At 42.1% G+C, this 20,772-nt stretch overlaps 1 protein-coding gene across 11 annotated transcripts in view; it reads right to left on the bottom strand.

Moving 5' to 3' along the window:
- Positions 1-20,772, bottom strand: part of LOC102755954 (nuclear factor 1 A-type-like) — a 144,752-nt gene that overhangs the window by 61,462 nt on the left and 62,518 nt on the right. For 6 of the 11 annotated variants that reach the window (XR_001514679.1, XM_015566979.1, XM_015566981.1 and 3 more), the window contains exon 3: positions 5,117-5,191. Coding sequence is in view for 7 of the 11 variants with exons in the window: in XM_015566979.1 (XP_015422465.1) it covers positions 5,117-5,191 (75 nt within the window). In the remaining 4 variants the exon portion in view is untranslated. Of the gene's footprint in view, positions 1-1,710; positions 1,731-3,291; positions 3,373-3,772; positions 3,951-5,116; positions 5,192-20,772 lie in introns of those variants that run through there. The other 5 variants (XR_001514681.1, XR_001514680.1, XR_001514682.1 and 2 more) reach the window with 4 other exon arrangements.

Genomic DNA, 20,772 nt, shown 5'->3' with positions numbered 1-20,772 from the left:
CCTGCTGAGTTGGCTACTGTGGCAGGCATGCTCCCTGGCAAATGCCACAGCCATTCACAGCCTCCTCATCACTGCCCACTACAGGGCCTGGCAAGCTAGATACTCATTTCCCCCCACTTCCTTGCAGTGAGTGATCCAGTTTTAACCAGTGAATCATAAGAAGATGTCACCTATATAATTTCTCATGAAGTGTTTCCTGATAAATGGAACAAATTAGGCTAGCATGACCCATATCACCCATCCTCTGCCTTAAACATACAGATGGCCATCATAACATGATGAGAATTATGAAAAATAAGCCAACAAATACAGTGTCAGGGCAGAAAAAAGAAAAGTGCCTGGATGCTTGTTGGTATGAGTGAGCAAACAAGCCAACACTAGTTACTACCTCTGGACTTAACAGTTATGCAAGAAAAAGAAATCTTTCTTTAAACCATTGCTTTTTGTAGCCAACAGCATTCTTAAGATACAGCTGCCATTACTTAAGACATTTATTAATTCATATGAAAATATGGAGGCCCCGATTCTTTTTAAAAAATAAAAGAAAGAAAGAAGTCAGGACACTGGGCCCAGGTTTCACACAACACCCAATACCAATCGACTAGAACTAAGGGGCCTTTCCATAGGACTCGCTGACTTTCAGATGGGGCTTGGACTCTCCCTGTTCACTGCCTACTTCACTCCTTTAGTTACCTCTCCTCCTGCCATAAGCATCTGAATTTGAGATACTAGTATTCAGCCTACAAAAATATATACTATGCACTATCAAAACAAATGACCTTTATAACCAACAAAATATGTATTTTTTTGCTTCCTAGAATCGAGGTATCTGGCTTAGACAGTCAAGGTCTCAGTTATGAAAATATATGTTCTTTCGCTGACTGCTAACTTTTTCAACAGGCACATAAGATTTTGGTTTACACACCTACACAGAGAGGAGAAAGACAGCATATCACTACAGGGCTACATAATACTGGTTAGGGCTAAAGACAATATGATGGTGATGATATTATGAGAGGCTCAGCAGTGTATGAGATGCTTTACAAATATTATGCCACTTAATCCAGAAATAAAAGTATTAGGTAGATAATACTACTTTATCTTTAAAAAATATATTTTTATTGATTTCAGAGAGAAAGGGAGAGGGAGAGATAGAAACATCAATGCTGAGAGAAAAATCATTAATCAGTTGCCTCTTGCACGCCCCCTACTGGGGATTGAGTCTGCAACCCAGGCATGTGCCCTGTTCAGGAATCAAATCATAACCTCCTGGTTCATAGGTCATGCTCAATCACTGAGCAACACTGGCCGGGATACTTTTATTTTTTTAAATAATGACAGTAAGTCTCTGAGAAAGTAACTGATTCGAAATCACAGAGTTAACAAGCAGTGAACAGAAACTCTGAATATAAGTCTTTCTTACTCTACGACATATACTATTAACCATAGGTTATACTGCTTCCCAAAGAAGAGACTAAAATATCTGATGTTTTTGAGAAACGTTCTGTAAAATTTATCATTCCTATGTAACTATATTCTAACATGACAATTATGTCAAATATTTGATTTTTAATACCCATTAGTATAAGGCCTGATTCCGGTATAGGATTTTTTTTTTTTTCAAAAGGCACTTCCTTCTTAAGTGTAACTGACCTGGTACAGTAAATTCTCAAGATTCAAAAGTGACTCATTTCCAAAGCTCCACACATTAGCAGCTGGTATTATTCAATCTGAGATTTAAATTTATAATGTACTCTTGATAATGTACTCCCAATACATTTTTCACTTCTCTATCTCTTGAATGACACAAGATAAAAAGATCTTTAAGGTATAAATATTTTATATAAACTTTCACTCTGTTTTTTCTCAGCCATTTTCCATTTGCAAACACTAGACATCATGTAAAAAAAAAAAAGAGTTTGAAAGAGTTTTATGGATTATGTTGGAGGTGCTGAGAACTGCGTATCCATTCTGCTGTGGCAGCAGACACCACAGCCCTTGCTGGGTAATGAGAATGTTCCACCCTAAATGGAGTCTGATTCAAAGCACTGCTTTTCCATGGGGCAGAGAGTGGGCTGGAAGGGAACAAATTCCTGGCATCATCTATGATGACAACTAAGTTTGTGCAAGGCCCTGGGGTGCCAATGAGACCCTGGGACTGGTTTACTTCATTCAGCTGGAAGGGCCACAACACAGCCACTCCTCTAAGGCATAATACAGAACAGCAGAGGCTTAGCCAATCGTTTATAACGTTCAAGGCCTTCCTCTCACATTGGTAAAATGAAGAGGTTGGCCCGTCCAAGTTTTAGAAACTATCTGCACCGATTCCCCAGGGCCTTGCTGCTCAAACCGTAATCTGTATATGTTTAACACCTCACAAGTTTATTAAAAATGTGGAGTGGTGATGAAAAAAACTTAAAAAAATAATTAAAAATGCAGAGTCTCAGGCCCCACCCCAGACCTTCAGGATCATACTCTGCATATAACAAGCTTCCAGGTGATTCCTTGCCCTAGGGATCGATTCCAACTCAGCTGCCTCTGGAAGAAAGAACAGAAGGGCCAACGCTAACAGAGATCCAGTACCCCCACACTTTTTTCGATATATATGTATATAGATAGACATATGTGTGTGTGTATATATATATATATATATATATATATATATATATACACACATATATCTTCCACATGCATTAGACTCTGGAGAAAAGATCCCTGTTTAAAGAAAATCTGAAACCACTGGATAAGATGATCTATAAGGTCATTCAGAATTGCAGATATTCCATAATTATATGAATTTGCAAAGCTTATATTTATCACTTTAAGGATGACTTTGTTTTCCACACTAACTCATTTTGAAGAGCAATCTTCTATAATGTGAAACCAATATTCTTATACGCTAAAACATAACTTGATCTTTTCCCAAAAGTATCATTAAGAACACGAGTTACACAAAAGTGTTCCGTCACAGTAAATACCCAAAAAATATTTAGGAATATTAGTATACAGGATGTTTGTGTGTGCTTGTGCATGTGTGTGTATATGTAAATAAATATGCATATATTTGTTAAAATGCATGTACTGACACGTATATGTGTATCTGAATGTATTTATGTATATACACATATACATGTATGCACACATATGCACTGTATATACATGTTTTTATACTGCACATATACATATATACATGTGTGTGCGAGTGTGTGTATAGGGGGGAGGGTCTCAAATTACTATCCATCTTGACCTCATATCTGCTCTACTTTCAAGTGTCTCCATGGCTTCTCTCACCATTCAGCTTGCCAGCTAACACCTCTTGTTGTGTCCACTTTCTAGACTCAAGCAGCTGTCCACTAGAGCTTATTTGTTGGTCTGGAATGAAAAATGAGACTAATGTAGAAGTTGGTAGGCTTCCTTGAGGGTCTCTTTTGAATATAAAGACCATAAGCTTTAGTGCTCAAACTTGATAAAATCTACTTTGGATGATCTTAGCTACCATTTACTGAGATACTATGAGAGGCTAGGCAGTGCACGGGGTGCTTTACAAATACTATGCCTCTTAATCCAGAAAAAAGTATTAGGTAGGTAATATTACCTTTACTTATTTATAAATAAATAACTGGGGGATGGTTGTGCTTTCCTTCTAGTGGTAAGGTATTTTCCCAACTGTACGAACAGAAAACAAAAGCGCAGGTATGTGGAGTCTAACCGTAAATGACTTTAAGGAAAACACGAATTTGACTTTCTCAGTTCTCATCTCTCACCAACCTACCTTATGCAAATAGACTGGTGATCTTTGTGCCAGTGCTTGAAAGGTCTGAAAATGTTAGATGGGGCTGTGTCATGATGCCAGTTACCAGGGGAGCAGAGGGGAGAATGGAAGAGAACCTCCTCAGGCTACACGTTCTGTCTCCATCAGCTTTCACGGGCCACTAAAGCTGCCTCCAAAGCTGGGATAAGCCAGAAAGGTGTGAGTCAATGTGGTTATCATCGGTTCTGACTTCCAGGGAGGCTTAAACCCCCAGGGGAGTCATCCCTCCTTTCTACAAGCTCGGTGAACACCCTTGGAGCACATCGACTCCCAACTCTTCCTATGAGAAAGGCAGTTTCTCTAGATTGCACCGAAAGGCATCCCTGTGGCTAACCCTATAAAGTCAGTGCTGAAGTATCCCGTTTCAAAGTTGGATGACACTTCAGACTGGTTCTCAGAGTTTAGTGTGTATCTGAACCACCTGAAGCACGTGTTAAAAACAGGTTGCTGGGCCCCAGCCCCAGAATTTCTGGCTCAGGAGGTCAGGAAGGGTAGAGAAATGCAGCCAAGTTCCAAGTGACGCTGCTGCTGCTGGGCTGGCGAACACACTTTTGAGATCCTCTAATCCAGGTCAAGCCTTTATTTTACAGATAAGACAAGGAAAACCAAAAGGGAGAAGTGATTGGGCCCAAGGCACAGAGTGGGTGAAAGAAGTATCGATTCCAGTCTCTCTCTCCTGTCTCACAGTTCAGGGCGCTTCCCATCACAGAACAGCTCACGATGAAAGGTATTCAAAGAATGTCTTTATCTATAAAGAAAGATCCTTGTTGTCTTATACTTACGTAGCCTTTGAAAATTTCAACTACATTAGCTCATTTGACTCTATATTATCCCTGATGAGGTAGGCAGAGCAAACATTAGCATCCCTATTTGGGAGATTAGGAAATTGAGATGCAGACTTGTTAAATAGTATATCCAAAGCCACAAAGTTAGTTAAGTGCTAAAATGGATGGGCGTGGTCTGAGATGCTTCAGCACAGACATTCCAGAAAGCTTTTCAGAAACGCAAAATCTCAGACATACTACAGACCCACTGCATCCAAATCTGCAGCTTACAATATCCCCAGCCAATTCATATGCACAATAAAGTTTGGAGAGCATTGGTTTAGATAGGCCTAGAATCCAGGCCATCCAATTCCAAGACAGATGCTTTTTCTCCCCTCTCTTCTCTCCCTCGCTGAAAGTCCTGGTCAGTGTCATATTTTGATTAGTTTTCCAACACAGCCTAAGTAAGAAGTTAACTCTCACCAGGTAAAGGACACTCACAGTGTTGCCCTTAAAAAAACATTAAGCTAGGTTAAATTACCTTTCTTACGAGTGTTGGTAATTCCTCTGAAGTCATTTTCTTGACTGATGTATAGACCCCTATGAAATGAATCCTCTGAGAAGAAGATGGAAAAAAAAAACAAGACAGTGATCAATGGATTCAATTAGTTACAGTATAATTCTACTGAGATGAAAAAAGATCAAGATGCAATGCAACTACTCCAAGGTGGCTAAAATACTTTACCCAGAAAGTACACCATTTCTTTCCCACATTCTTCCTGAACTATTAAATTCAAGAAAGCACAAAACAGCTGCTCCTAAGACACCGGGGAAAATACCCACAATAAATGCAAGGCTCCTCACAACTGGAAGTATTTAAATTCTCTTTTAAAGGTCTAGGCAAGATGACAACTGCATTTCTTCACACACAGGAAGTGTTACACAGACCAATTTCTATAATGACAGCAAGTAAACCCCTCTCACGACATACAGTCAACCAAGAATGAACTCAGTGGTTGCTGTCAGACCACAATTTTGAAACATGTATGCAGGTTTTTCCTTCAACTTTTCAAATCCGTTCTTTTGATTGAGAGTCTGTGTTGAACAGAAAGCAGAATGCTGATACGGTGCACCTGTGCAAAGCTCCTTACTTCAGCACTGCAAAATGTAAATTCAAGTGATTTCTTTTACAATATGTCAATTCCAGGTATTTAATAGATAAATATAATTTCTGCTAATTTCAGAGTTGCTTTGTGAAAACACATGATTAATCAGGGTAGTAAAATTCCAATAGTTAAAATTAATGCTCAGACCCAGCTGGTGTGGCTCAGTGGACTGAGCATCGTCCCATGGACCAAGAGGTCCTGGGTTCGGTAACCAATCAGGGCACAAGCCTGGATTGTGGGCTCGATCCCCAGTAGCGGGCATGCAGGAGGCAGCTGATCAATGTGTCTCATCGATGTTTCTAACTCTCTCTCCTTCTCCCTTCCTCTCTGAAATCAATAAAAATATATTAAAAATAATAAATAAAATAAAATTAATGCTCAGGGCCCTGGCTGGGTAGCTCAGTTGGTTAAAGCATCATCTCAATATACAAAGGTTGTGGGTAAATTCCAATAGTTAAAATTAATGCTCAGACCCAGCTGGTGTGGCTCAGTGGACTGAGCATCGTCCCATGGACCAAGAGGTCCTGGGTTCGGTAACCAATCAGGGCACAAGCCTGGATTGTGGGCTCGATCCCCAGTAGCGGGCATGCAGGAGGCAGCTGATCAATGTGTCTCATCGATGTTTCTAACTCTCTCTCCTTCTCCCTTCCTCTCTGAAATCAATAAAAATATATTAAAAATAATAAATAAAATAAAATTAATGCTCAGGGCCCTGGCTGGGTAGCTCAGTTGGTTAAAGCATCATCTCAATATACAAAGGTTGTGGGTCCAATCTCCGGTCAGGGCACATACAAGAATCAACCAACGTCCTTTGGTTTTGAGCACAAAATTTCCTCAGTTTACCTGAATATTTTTCATTGTTAATTGTCATTCATATTTACATTATTTGGATTGCTTTACAATGAAATAGTAAATTAGTATCCTGGATAAATTTTTATGCCTCCCCAATGCTTTTAAATCTATAAATAAAGAACATTTCAGATTTAAAAAAAAAAGAATCAACCAATTAATGCATAATAAGTGGAACAACAAATCAATGTCTCTCCCTTCTTCCCTCTCAAAAAAAAAAAAATTAATGCCCACAACACAGTAACAACCAATTATAACACCTTAGTAGGTCAGCATATTAAATAACACAAAATTTGTAACATAAAAATTACTTTAGATTCCCCCCTCTATTAAAATGTTTCTTTCTAGTTTAAAAATAATGTGTTGAATTAATAAAGCTGATCAAGTGAGTAATAGAATCCACAATCTTAATCTTATTATTTTCAAATATGAAAGGGCTTTTCTGCCAAGAGCCAACTGCCTCCATTTGCCTAAGAACAATAAAATCTGATTGACTGTGAGCTACCTACGCTGAGATAATTTGGCATGGGCATACTACCTTTAATTCTCCTTGCATTTCTTTATCAAGATACACAAAGCTGTTAGTGGTTTATCCCTCTGAAACCTGGGGATCCATGTAAACAACTTTTAACAGTGGGATTGCACATAACAGTTTACAGAGCACTGTGGCATAATGCAATTCAGAGTTGTTCTTGATTTAAAATGTTTAAAGTCCAACCACAGTGTCAATCTGCCCAGAGAAATCTCTTATAAAAGTTTTCACACTCTGTTGGGTTAAGAGACAGTGGGTATTAATCCCATGGCTTCTACGCCAAGCTTCCTTTTTGTGGTCAGCAGAGAAGCTGTGTGGTTGGTCTGAAAGAGTCCAAAGTCTTTTTTCTGTGTTAAAACAAGGGAAAGTGGGCCGGTTACAGAGTAAAAGAAAAACCACAGCCAGCTCACTCTGCTGTAGCTTTCCCCTTAAATGTGGCCTAGAGCTATTCTGCTTTCCAAAAAAAGGTTTAATTTAAACCATACCCAGTGCTGCAGGCTGCCACGTTTCCAAACTCGACATTCCTCTCTAATCTGTGCACTTCAGAACCAACACACTGTTTCCAGCGGTCCTCAGACGAGCGCTAATAAATAAAATATCACTGCCCATCCATTACTTAATTTGATAATAATACACCCTTTTTTCCCCTTCCTCTATTGATGTTATTCTAAGTGCTTATTCGAGTGTGTTCAACTGCTGTAAACATCACCTCTGAAAAAAACTCGGTCTGTTCTCCTCTGGAGAGTGAAGGGAAGGGGAACTAAAGTAAGGAAACTTAGGAACACTAGCAGCGAGTGGTCCAGAGCAAGGAAATGGCCACTCTGAAGAGACTGTGTTTGCTGCAAACAGCTTCTTGTCTTTGCATTTAAAAATAAAAATAATGTTTGCCTGTTTCCTCCTTGGATAGGACATTCGAATCTGTGCTATTATTCGCAATGTCACCGGCAAGCACACAGTCACCCCAGCTCACAGCTACAGAACAGCCACGTGACCAGCCCAGGTCTCCGGTCATGGTGTGGCTGGTGCCGATCACCCACCGGCCGCGGTGAACAGAATGGAGGCTCCGCAGCTGGGGGGCTTTAATTTTTTGCCACCGTGTATTCACTCGCGTGTTCATTAAGAACTCCAACCCCAGCGGGAAGTCCGGCCGCACGGTTTTCCATGCGAGTTGCCATGCTCTATTATACATGACACTTGTCAATTAAAGAGGAAACCCTTTTAAAGCAAACTGAAGTTAAGCTGGTACTTTCTTCAACATCTGATTTACCGCTGCTGTTATCGTCCAAAAGGAAGTTTGTTTTAGAACAATGATAGCAGTAGTAATCCTCCTATTTCAGTAGTGAGGGATTTAAACACATTCAGGGCACTGGGGACCAGTCAAAAGGTTTCTTTCAACAGAACTATGTATTTTCAGTAGTCAAAGGAAGGTCTTACTGATGGGATAACTGCCAAGATTGGACAATTTTTCAGCCTAACAGTTTAGAGAATATCATTTTAAACTACCTGGTATAATACAAATGTGGCACAATAGATCAATGCAATGAATTCTCTACAGTCAGTAAAATGCTCTCCCAAATAATGGAATCCATTAATAATGATTACTGCCCCCGTGCCTTTACCACAAAAGTAATGCCCAATGCTACATCTCAATGGTCTCTAATAAATACACACAAGTCCCACAATAAGAACATAATCACAAGATGGCAAATGAGTGCAGATTCCAGCGAGAATGCAAATTAAAAAGCCATTATTTTACCTTGTAATAAGCACGTTACTTATCTGTAAAATGGGGCTTAGAGGAGATGATCTCTTAGGCCCCTTCCAGCTCTTTGAGCCCATGAGGGTTTAAAGTTTTCTCAAGGTTTTAATTCTTAATGCACTCACTATGGGACTACCACCAGCACACACATAATAATTAATGCTAATAAGAGTCCATGAAATTTTTGCAATGAAACTTTAACTTGGATTGAGCTGGAGGGGAAAGGAAATGTAAAAGAGATTTCAACTTCAGATTTTTAAAGTTGAACAATATTTTGTTTTCTAAAAAATCTAAAAGCACCTTTGGACTGGTGAAACATACAACTTCCTAGAAATGTAAGTAGGTGACCCAACATGCATGGATACACTTACGAAAGAATATCTTTAAACTCAAAGCTCAGAACTTATTTCCACTATGTCCTAGCTCAGGGGTCCTCAAACTACGGCCCGCGGGCCACATGCAAATACAAATATTGTATTTGTTCCCGTTTTGTTTTTTTACTTCAAAATAAGATATGTGCAGTGTGCATAGGAATTTGTTCATAGTTTTTTTTTTTAAACTATAGTCCGGCCCTCCACCGGTCTGAGGGACAGTGACACAATGCAGACACTGCTGCTTCTTGTTGTTGTTAATTGGATCCATGTTGTAATCTGGTTAAACCCAGGGCTGTCTTCAAAGCCCTTTACTCTCACTTGATGTTGACTGCTTGAAACACCGAAGATCAGGCCTCAAGACTGGCTTACATGCAGCCTACTTCTCTGCTATACATCAGCGATTTCCAACCTTTTTCATCTCATGGCACACATAAACTAATCACTAAAATTCTGCAGCACACCAAAAACTGTATTTTTTGCCAATCTGACCCAAAAAAGGCATAATTTTGATTCATTCACACCAGATGGCTATTGTGCTGGCTGTTGTCACTTCTTTATTTGACAATCTAAGGAAAAAGAGGTCAGTGCCCCTGCCTCAATCATCAGATAGTGCATGTTTTAAAAATTCTTGCAGCAGGCCAGTTGAAAATCACTGCTACAGAGCTTAAATTTGTTCTATTTAAATATTTGTTTTTAAATTATCAATCTACAATATTCACCAACAGCCTGAATTGAGGTGTGTTTTTTAAAGTATTCTTAGCTTGGGAGTCAAGTGTCAAATTATCTCCCACTCCTTTTAACAAGCCTTTAAAACACTCTTTTAATCCTCACCCAAGGGCATGCTTACAGAGAGGAAGGGAGAAAGAGGGAGGGAGATAGAGGGAGAGAGGGGAAGAGGGAGAGAGGGAGAGAGGGAGAAAGGGAGAGAGGGAGAGAGAGACACGATGTGCCTTGACCAGGGATTGAACCTGCAACCCAGGCCTGTGCCCTAACCAGGAATCAAACTGGCAAACCTTCAGTGCATGGGATGACACTCAACCAACAATCACTCTGGCCGGTCAAAATACTCTTGACTAAGGTGAAAAAATGTAGCAAGGGCCTAGAGGTAAACTTTTATTAGGTAGTTTCTTCCCTCTCATAGAATGTAAATGCCAAGTTTTATAGAGACTTCCTTTCCTAAACTGTCCAAGGAGACAATTTAATAGACGTGGACTGGCCCTAGCTGGTTTTGCTCAGTGAACAGAGCATCAGCCTGAGGATTGAAGGATAGGGTTTGGTTCCTGTCAATGGCACATACCCAGGTTGCAGGCTTGGTCCCCAGTTGGAGGTATGCAGGAGGCAGCTGAGCAATGATTCTCTCTCATCATTGATGTTTCTGACTCTCTTTCCCACTCTCATCCTCGCTGAAGTCAATGAATATCCTATATAATAAAAGCCTAATAAGCAAATTGTCCCGACTGGGAGACCAAGAGTTCAATCACTGACTATGACATGTGCTGACAACCAGGGGGCAGCACGGAACATGGTGGGCGTCAGCGACACAGCGCTGGAAGTGGGTGGCACTAGAGGTGCTGCCAGCCCTGATGGGCCTCAACAAGAGTGGGACCACAGCAGCATGGTCGAGCAGGTAAGTGGGTGGCACCAGGTTAAGGCAGGTGAGAGCAAGGGCCCGATTGCCCGGCCGATCACCCTGCAGGTGGTGACTGGTGGCGGCCAAAGGAGGTTGGGGGGGGCTACCACCAGGCTCCCAGGTGCTGAGGGAGCCGGGCGGGGGTCCCAGCCCCAATCCATCGCTCTGCAGGCGGGATGGTGGGGCAGGTGATGGGGCAGCACCAGGCCAAGCTGGGGTGCCCGATGGGGATACAGGGCTGCGAGGCTGGGGGCAAAAGCTGGGGCCAAATCTCCGCAGGCCACCCCAAGGGACCCCGCCCATGCACGAATTCGTGCACTGGGCCTCTAGTAAATAAATAAAAGATATGGACTGTAGAACGAACTCATGGACATGGACAACAGTGCAGTGATTATGGGTGGAGGGGTGGGGGAATGGAGGAGGGTATGGAGGAATAAACGGTGATAGGAAAAAATAAAATAAAGAGGGGGGAAAAAGATGTGGACTATATATGTAGACCAGTGATGGCAAACCTATGACACGCGTGTCAGAGGTGACACATGAGCTCATTTTTTTGGTTGATTTTTCTTTGTTAAATGGCATTTAAATATATAAAATAAATATCAAAAATATAAATCTTTGTTTTACTATGGTTGCAAATATCAAAAAATTTCTATATGTGACATGGCACCAGAGTTAAGTTAGGATTTTTCAAAATGCTGACACGCCGAGCTCAAAAGGTTCACCATCACTGATGTAGACCAACCCTTTACTTGAAGCTTTGAGGAGAGCAACTCCTACAAAAATAAACTGAGCACTCACCTACAGTCCTTGGGACATCACATGTCTAAAACTCAGGAAGACCTTGGAGCTATGTTTAGAATATTAAAACTTCAACTAAAACTATACACTTGTCCATGAAATAACTGCACAGGCCTGCTGAAACCTCAACTGACTGCTTACACAGAAACTACAACATATTCTCACTGCTGATGGCCCATTTCTGTCTGCTTGCTTTAAAAATGGGAAAGTAAATTAGTTACTAACCAATGCAGTTTGTCTAGAAGACAAAGGCTTTCTAAATATGAAATAAAAAAAATAATAGTTAAGGTTTTTATTGATAATTGGAAGTTAAATAAAAATTATAGTCAAAAGCATCCCCAGCTAACCTAAATCTCAGACCCTCACCATAACAACAAAGCAAAAGGTCATGTTACAAACATATAATGACAAAGAATAATAAGCACCGGCCATACGGGCAGACGCCTGAAGCAGGCTGCTGATGCAACATGACGTCACAGGAAACGGTGGGGACTGTGGCAAACTTGACAGTCCAGATTCCACCGAAGGGTGTTCAGATTCCAATGTTTGGAAACACTGTGCTGGCAGCATTCAACTCAGAGGACGACGACTGACCAGCCAGCCCACTCGGTTCACTGACCAGGGGATCTGTTTTCAGAGCAGGAAAGGGACTTGTCTACATTCACTGCCGGGAATCACTGCCCACCTTCAACAACCACGGCAGGGCCAGCCAGGAAGCTTCCCGATTCCCATCCTTTACCCTAACCCTGTGCTTATGCTGGGTGAGGCCGCCTGGTAAAAGCAGGGCATCCAAGACAAATGACTTAAGATCCCTACCCTCACTCTCCTTCCAGTGGGATACACAGACCAGGAAACAAACATTACCATACAGCAAGGATCCTACACTGATTCTCTGCTCTCATAACTTCCATGAGGACACAGAGGTGAAGAGAAGCCAGTTCAGGGAGTGTGCTGCTCAAATTTAAAGTGTTCCGTCTTTGTAGGCATGTGCTACTAGGCCATAATGTGTCTGGACTTTATTATTTCCATCTTTAAATAAACACATTCCTCAAAAAGGGGGGAGGGAGGGAGAGGGTTGGGAGCCTCAGATCATGATACTCTTGGAAAGTCTAAGCCCAAAAGAACTAAATCTCCTAAAATGAGACTTTGTAATAGAAATTCTGACAGACCTTTAATGATGGCAGCACTACGGGGCTTTGTCTAAGAAAGCCCTCGTATTTTCAGTTTAGATCATTGTTTATAGGATGCCTTGTAAGGATTGTATTTGCAAGTGCCTGCCTGAATGAATGAGGTGAAGTTTGACATAGGGAAGAGAAGTGCAAAGTACACCGTTTGAAAAAGCAAGGATTTACCTCCTGGGGTTCAGGAGGCCTGGGACCCAGGACTTCAGGCAGTGAAAGATGCTTTTGACTCCTCCAGTTTGTAGAAAAGGTTGAAGTTCAGTCTGGCGCAGTGCAGCATTCCACAAGACCTGCTGCCTCTTTGAGCAGGCGATTAATCTCATGATCGATAGACCATATGATTAGGCACTAATAGCTGATAGGAGGAGAGAATAAACAACCATAAATTTGCTTTGTACTGAGTAATCCAAGTGTAAGCAGGGTCATTTAATGGTCACATCGGGTCATGCTACCTAAGGGGCCATATGGAATAAAAATGGAAGATACATACATTTTTAAAGATCTTCAATTATTAGCTCGGGGTTATGGGACCAGGATGGAGCTCTCTGAGAAACACCTATCAGTGTAGTACTGTTTGGCGACAGATGCAAAGGTTTCCGTGTTCTGAGTGGGGAGGACTGACTGCAGAACAAATAATGGGACAGCCCCATTGTTGAAAAGACTCATCTGTAAGCACCATCATCCACCATCCTTGGGATAGCATGAGCAGCCTTGGGTGGTCTGCCTCATCAGTCCCCAAAACACTGGATTCTGTGCCTAGAGGACAAACTAAAAGGGAAGCAGCACTCCGGATCCAGGATAGGACTGTGTGTGTCTCTGAATCAAAGCCATCGCTGGGCTGTCTAATTCCGCCGCTGCATGCAATCACTGCTTTGAGTTCCATGGTGGTTTCTCAGGGTGTCATGAACTTCCAGTATTGGGAATGGTAACACACACGACATAAAAGCTGGATCTAGAAGGTCATACATCTAATTCTTTCTTTTCTCCCTTTCCCTGGCTTCTTCTCTGTCTAAGACTCTGACCTCCTACATCAGCCCCTTGAAAGAAACAAATCAATCATCTCCACCCTCTCCCCCAACTAAAATGAAAACCCGAGCCTTCCCTATGCATTGGATAGTTTTCTCTTGACTGTCACAAAATTCAAGAAAAATCTGCAAAATGTCAATTTCCCCTCTTATGTATATCCTTCTCTCCACCCAATCCTGAGCCTCAGGGAAGCAGAAAGGCCATAAGCTCTTGCTATTAATGACCATGAAAAAGGAAAGGAAGATACTTTGTTAGCCTAAAAGGAATATGCCAGAGAAAGTATTTGTTGGATTTATAAAAAGAACATCACTGGTCTTGCACTGTGTTCTCAGCCCCACAGCAAACTACACAAATCTCTTTTCTTTGAAAACTATCTGGGAAACAAACCCCTCCAATCACCCTCTCCACTTCTGAATTGTTCCTCCCAGCCCCCCATTCTCCTCATCTCCCTCCCTCCTCTTCTTACTAATATGGCCTTTGTGAATTTCCAAAGCCTTTAGGGAACAACTGTTCACAACCCTTCCCTCTAGTCTAATTGTTCAATACTGCTGATAGCTCTTGAGCCAACAGAAGAGGATTCGATTGGCTCTTTGAGAAGAAAGCCAGCGCTTCAGACACTTTGGGGTTTGTGGGGGGAGTTTTTGTTATCGTTGTTCATGGGAAGCTGGGAAATTCATTCCCCATTCAACACCCCTGAAAAAGTCCAGGGTTTTAAGCAGTTGCTATAACCAAGCCATGTGAGAATTTTAAAATTTTCCCTGAAAATTTTTTCTTGGTTTACATTTATTCAAAGAGTTTCCACTCACAGAATTTCTGAGCTGAAAGACATTTTGGCCAAGTACAATCTATATATATAAAAGGCTAATATGCTAAGTATCCATCCAGGTAATGACGTCACGTAGCAACACCTGGCTTCCTCTCCCTAGCAACTAGCCTCTTGCAGTTTCTTCAGCCCAGGAACACAACTTGCTTTATAGCCAGGTGGGAACATTTTAAACTTTAACCAAATGTCTGTGAAGTGTTTTCCTGTGCCTTATCTCATTTTATCCTCACAGAAATCCTGGAGTGGATAGATAGGAGACTTGGTGGAATCCTGTTTTCTTTTCATTAGCTGGAAAATGGAAATTTAGAAAGCTAAGAAACTTGGCCCAACTGAAAAGAGAACATTGTAAACATCTTGACTTTGCCTCCTGGGATCTGACTATAAAATAAAGACTCGGCTTACAGGCTGTGGCACTGTCTTTCCATTCGAGGACAGTGTCCCACCTGGCCTCAACTGTATTCTCTTGTCTGTCTTCTTTAATCCTTCACTACCCCTCCTCAGGTTCACCCCTGGCCATGCTGGACTCGGTTTAAGCGATATTAAAATATTTCTTCTAATTAATTCCTTTCAATGTGCACAAATTCATGCACCGGGCCACTAGTTGTACCATAATAGGATGCCCAAAATGTCAAATCAAAAGGGACACACCAGTCCTTGGCCAGTGTGGCTCAGTTAGTTTGAGTGTCATCCTGTGCACCAGAAGGTGGCGGATTCGATTCCCAGTCAGTGCACATACCAAAGTTGTGGGTTTGATCCCTGGTCGGGGTGCATGAGGAAGGCAACCCATGAAGTTTCTCTCTCTCTCTCCCTCATTCTCCCTCTCTCTCTCTCTCTCTCTCTTTTATCGCCACCCAGTTCCTCTCTCTGAAAAAAAAAAAAATCAAAATGTTTTTAAAAAGGGACACTCCAGTGTCCAGCCATTTCTCTACTGAAACTTTCTGGAATAAAAGCTGCCCAGCTGGGGCCACTCATATGAACTTCCAGGCAGGCAGAGTACTTGCCTGGGAAGGAAACAGTAGAGGGACAGGATAATCGTCTAGTCCAGTGCACTGGGCTCCAGGGGAAGCGGTGACAGAAAGGGACTTGGCCAAAGAACATGGAGATGAGTGAGGCGAAGCCTTGGCCCCAGAACACGGGTCAGTCTTCTCTCCCTATACCACCCTAACTCCAAACATGTATTTTTAAAAGTTAGTATCAATTTCAAAACATAGGGAAAACACTCTCAGTTCCTTTTTTAAAATATCTGCATTTTTCCGAGAGGAAGAAGGAAGATCTCCTTTGGAGACACACAGAGACTGTTCAGATCTAACTCAGCTGCTCCACCCTGATCTTGGTGGTCTCCATCACCTTGTCCTCACTGAAACTCTCAAGGGCCTGCACCCAGCCTGGTTCAGAGCAGTCACAGTCATAAAGATGTCCACCATTTGCTGCACATCAGATATGGACTAGGACACTTAACAAAATCACTTTTAATTGTCACACAGGCCTCTGAGTTCATATTGCTCCCCCCGTTTTACAAATGAAAAAAACTGAGATAAAGAAACGCAGATGGGTTAACAACTTGCCCAAAGTCACAGATCCCCAGCAGAGACCAAATCTGAATCACATCTGCTTTCCACACTGCCTTAAGAATTTAACGGTGAGATTGTCCTACAGCTCTCGGGAGTTAGTTGGTACCGGTACCAGTAACTAGCCCTTCTGGTTTACATTCTCCCAAGCATGAAAGCAAGGCAGTCTTACACCATTCCCATGGATACCAGAGTTTTATATCACTAAGGCAATCAGAAACAAAGATGAGTCAGTCTTAGCAAAAGCACTAAGTATAGACTGAGGCTACAGCTATGTGGGCAAAAAGAAGTGAAGAGACTAAGGATTATTTTTTTATCTTATAAAGCCAAAAAAGAGGAAAAGAATTGATTTACTTATTCTTTCAGCCTCAGCAAATGTTGGCTAAGCACCTACTCTGCACCAAACTTTCCTAAATTGAATTAGAAAGGGGATGGTTCACTTTCCCGCCACTGTTTGCCTATTTAGCTCCCTTGATGTCAGCCATACTGAAGGTAATTCATCATTGGTTCTCCTTCATCGTCCCATTTCACCTGATAGTGATGCTCTGGAAACTCAATAGAAGCTGCTGCTGACTTGACTCTCTGTCCCCTGACTACAGAATTGTGTTCTGCCCATTTCTAAGTGAACCGTTCCACCCAACAAAGTAGAGCTTAGGAGATATAATCCAAATGATGCAAGCAACTGGCAATGATTCACATTCTACTAGCAAGAAGGTGCAGACGCAGCTTTCCATAGTTGCACTAGCTTCCTGTTGTTACCCAAAGGTTCACAGAGACATGACACGTGAACTCGGTCTTCAGTGAGATACTACTCAGCAAAACCTGCTCATGAGCTGATGAACCCAGGGACAATGGAATCTTCTGACAGGTGTGGCTGGCTGACTAGTGACCCTCCGCCCCATCCCCAAGATGTCCACATCCTGATCCTGGATCCCATGAACATGGCAAAAGGGATTTTGCAGATATAACCAAGTTGAGGATCTTCAGGTGGGGAGGTTATCCTGCATTATCCAGGTAGACGCAATGATGTAATCACAAGGTTCCCTGTAAGAGAAAGGCAGGAGGATCGAAGGTCTGAGAGAAGGAAGCAGAGACTGGAGTGACACAGTTTTGAGCCAAGGAAAGCCAAACCAGCCCCTGGAAGCTGGAAGGAACAAGGAACAGATTCCCCACCAGGAGCCTCCGGAAGGAACCAGCCCTGCTGAAACCAGACCAGTTTTAGACTTCTTACCTCCAGAACTATAAGAAAATAAATTTGTGCTGTTTTATCATTATTTTTTACTTTTCTTTTTGTTAAGCCTCACCTGAGGATATTTTCCCATTGATTTTTAGAAAGAGACGAAGGGAGGGGAAGAGACACAGAGAGACACATCGACTGGTTGCCTCCCGCACACGCCCCAACCAGGGCGAGGGATCAAGCCTGCAACCGAGGTTCGTGCCCTTGACTAGAATCAAACCCAGGACCCTTTAGTCCAGTGGTTCTCAACGTTGGCTGCACGTTAGAATCACCTGGGAATCTTTTTAAAATCTCAGCCAAGGTTGAGAACCTCTGCTTTAGTCCATGGGCCAATGCTCTAGCCACTAAGCCAACGGTTCTCAACCTGCGGGTTGCGACCCCTTTGGGGGCCAAATGACCCTTTCACAGGGGTCGCCTAAGACCATCCTGCATATCAGATATTTACATTATGATTCATAACAGTAGCAAAATTACAGTTATGAAGTAGCAACCAAAATATATGGTTGGGGGGTCATAACATGAGGAACTGTATTTAAAGGGCCAGAAGGCTAGGACAATTCATGCTGTTTTAAACCAGTTTGTGGTCATTTGTTATAGCTGCCATAGGAAACTGAAACACAGAGCTTGCAGTAATTTGAAGAAGAATTGAGTTAAATTAGCACTGACTTGACCCCACAAATCTGGGCCCCAGGATGTGCCAGAGGAGAGAAACAATGACAGTGACAGTGTTCATTACTGATGAAGTTCAACGTCACACATAAACCTTAAAACAGGTGAATACTACAAATGGTTCAACATGCTTATATGACTGAAAGTGAGTAAGCACCCAGCGTCCGGGAAATTAATATTTGAGTGCCTCTGCCATGTCCAGCCCACCCCAGCTCAGCTCTGTGACTAACTCGACTCCAGAGACCTCTAAACACACTCATGTGTGTGTGAAGAAGAAAGTGGCCAAGTACCTGGATGGCAGGGATTTTTGTCCCTCATGTTCACTGCTGTTTGCCCAGCACTTAGAACAATGCCTGGCACACAGTAGGTACTCAATAATATTTCATGAACTAATGACAGTCTGGAGATAAAAGATAATTTGTGAGGAACAACAAAATCTCCAGTGGATAACATTTCCTCTGAAAGATTATCTGATTGCCCAGACTCTGCCAATTTTGAGAAAACATCCTCCTCATAATTGTACTTCTCATTTTAGCCACACAATGTGACGTGCAAAAAAAATGACAAAACAAAAATTCAGAGAGAAAGTCAGTGAAACCAGGTTATATGGCAATATGTTCGCTCCATGTCCCTGCCGTGCGTGAAGACAGCATTAATTTCCTTGAGAGTTTTTCTCCTTGGCTTAGTGCTGAAACGGCACAAAACAGGCAGAGGTTTGATTCTCTTAGATTTACTGTTAATGCCACCGGCATTTCGAGAATAAAATATCTATAGGCAGATATGAAGCCCCTTAATTAAATGTTATAGGCATTTGAAATATTCCTAAGGTAAGGGCTAAAGGGGAGGAGGGGCCACAGCACACATAGACAGGTGAGGCTTAAGTAACAGCTGTGGCTAAATCACATTTCCAAAAGGACCTTATGCCCAGAGGTTGGGTCTCATTATTCTGGTTTCTTCTGCTAACAATGGACAAAGGGTAGGAATTAAAGAGCTGCAGGCCTTGGGCTAATGGCTGACACAAAGGAAAATAAACATCTATCCATTTTCTCAAAGAATGTTCCCTGAGCACCTATCCTGTGCCAAGCCCAGAGCTAGATCCTAGAGATACAAAAACAATTTAGTTATTGAGCATTTTCTCTGCAGTAAGCAGCTGTGCTAAGTATGAAGTATGGCCCCATTGCTATCGTGTTCATTTTACAACGAGAAAACTAAGGTTAACGAGGTTTCACAATTCTCCTGGATTCAGGTGGCTAGTGCTTGGCAAAGAATCGGAATCCATGTACATGTGACTCTAGGGCCCGTATTCTTACACCCAAGTGTCCCAGTGTCTCTGCTCAGCACAGGTCCAGCACCTGAGCTTCACCCATCACTAAATGCCACCAGGTCAGACTTCAGCACACACACACACATTGGGTAAATCTGGAGACAATAGTTTTCTACAGAGATACCTGCCATAGGAACACAAAAATATTTTTTGAAGCCTTCTAGAATGGTGGTTCTCAAGCTTTAGTATGCATGACGATCACTGAGAGGGACTGTGTAACACAGAGTACTGATGCAGGGGGTCTGGAGTAAGGACCAGAATTTGCAGTTCTAGCAAGTCTCCAGGTGAGATGGATGCTGCTGGTCCAGGGACCACACTTAAAAACCACCTGGATATAAATCTGCAATATAACCTCTTTAGGGCAAGAATTCTTCTTTTGCTCACTGTATCCAGAAAAAAACACTTGGCACAGAAGAGGTATTCAGAAAACATTTACTGAGTGAATGAATCTGCTGTGTACTTGAAAAACAGATAACCGACATTATTAAAATTGTGTACAAACTAGGTGTAAATAGGTTCTGACTGGAACCTTGGAGATTATCTCATGATTAAGGGTGTGAGCACCTGAATGAATGTTGTGACATATCCTTTGGCCGCTCAGAGGCATGTGTCAATGGATGGGTGCTGTTACTGCAACCTTTCTCAATCACGGTGATTTGGCATATTGGAAAGAACATGGAATTTGTGCTAATTCTATACTTATTAAGTACAAATTCTCCACAGCTAATGCTATATAGCTGAATGTTCCAGGGTAAGTTCCCCATCCAGTAAAGCTTACTTTTCTCTTCTATAAAATGGGTTCTGGAAGATAAAAAAAATAACATGTCTGCAGTGTTCAGCTATGTGTCTAGCACGTGGTGCTCATTCTTCACTGGTAGCTATGATTAACTTCATCATAAACACAGCTCTGTCAGAAGAAGTCCTGAGCTTTGGTAAACAGTCATTCACGCAACAATATTCAGCAAATATTTACCAAGCACGTCATTCACTCTGTGGGGCATGCTTGATTCTCAGTTGCCACATTGAGTAATGGGTTAAAAACATGCCTTTCCCAGATTTTTTTTGACACCCCAAAGGGCTTGTTCTCAAAACCTTGGGAGGAAAGATCCAAAACAGCGTCCTGGTAGAGCTCGGGGGCAAGAATCAACAAGAGTTATGTAAAGAGGTGAAGCAAGCCAGGTGTTCCTCCTCGCTGAGGAGGCATGAAGAGGGTTGAGTCAACAAGCCTACTTGCTCTGGGGCCAAACAGTCACCACAC

Source organism: Myotis davidii, unplaced genomic scaffold (assembly GCF_000327345.1).
Source record: "Myotis davidii unplaced genomic scaffold, ASM32734v1 scaffold79, whole genome shotgun sequence".
In the NCBI taxonomy this organism is placed as follows: domain Eukaryota; kingdom Metazoa; phylum Chordata; class Mammalia; order Chiroptera; family Vespertilionidae; genus Myotis; species Myotis davidii.
This window is presented reverse-complemented; position numbering and strand designations above follow the sequence as displayed.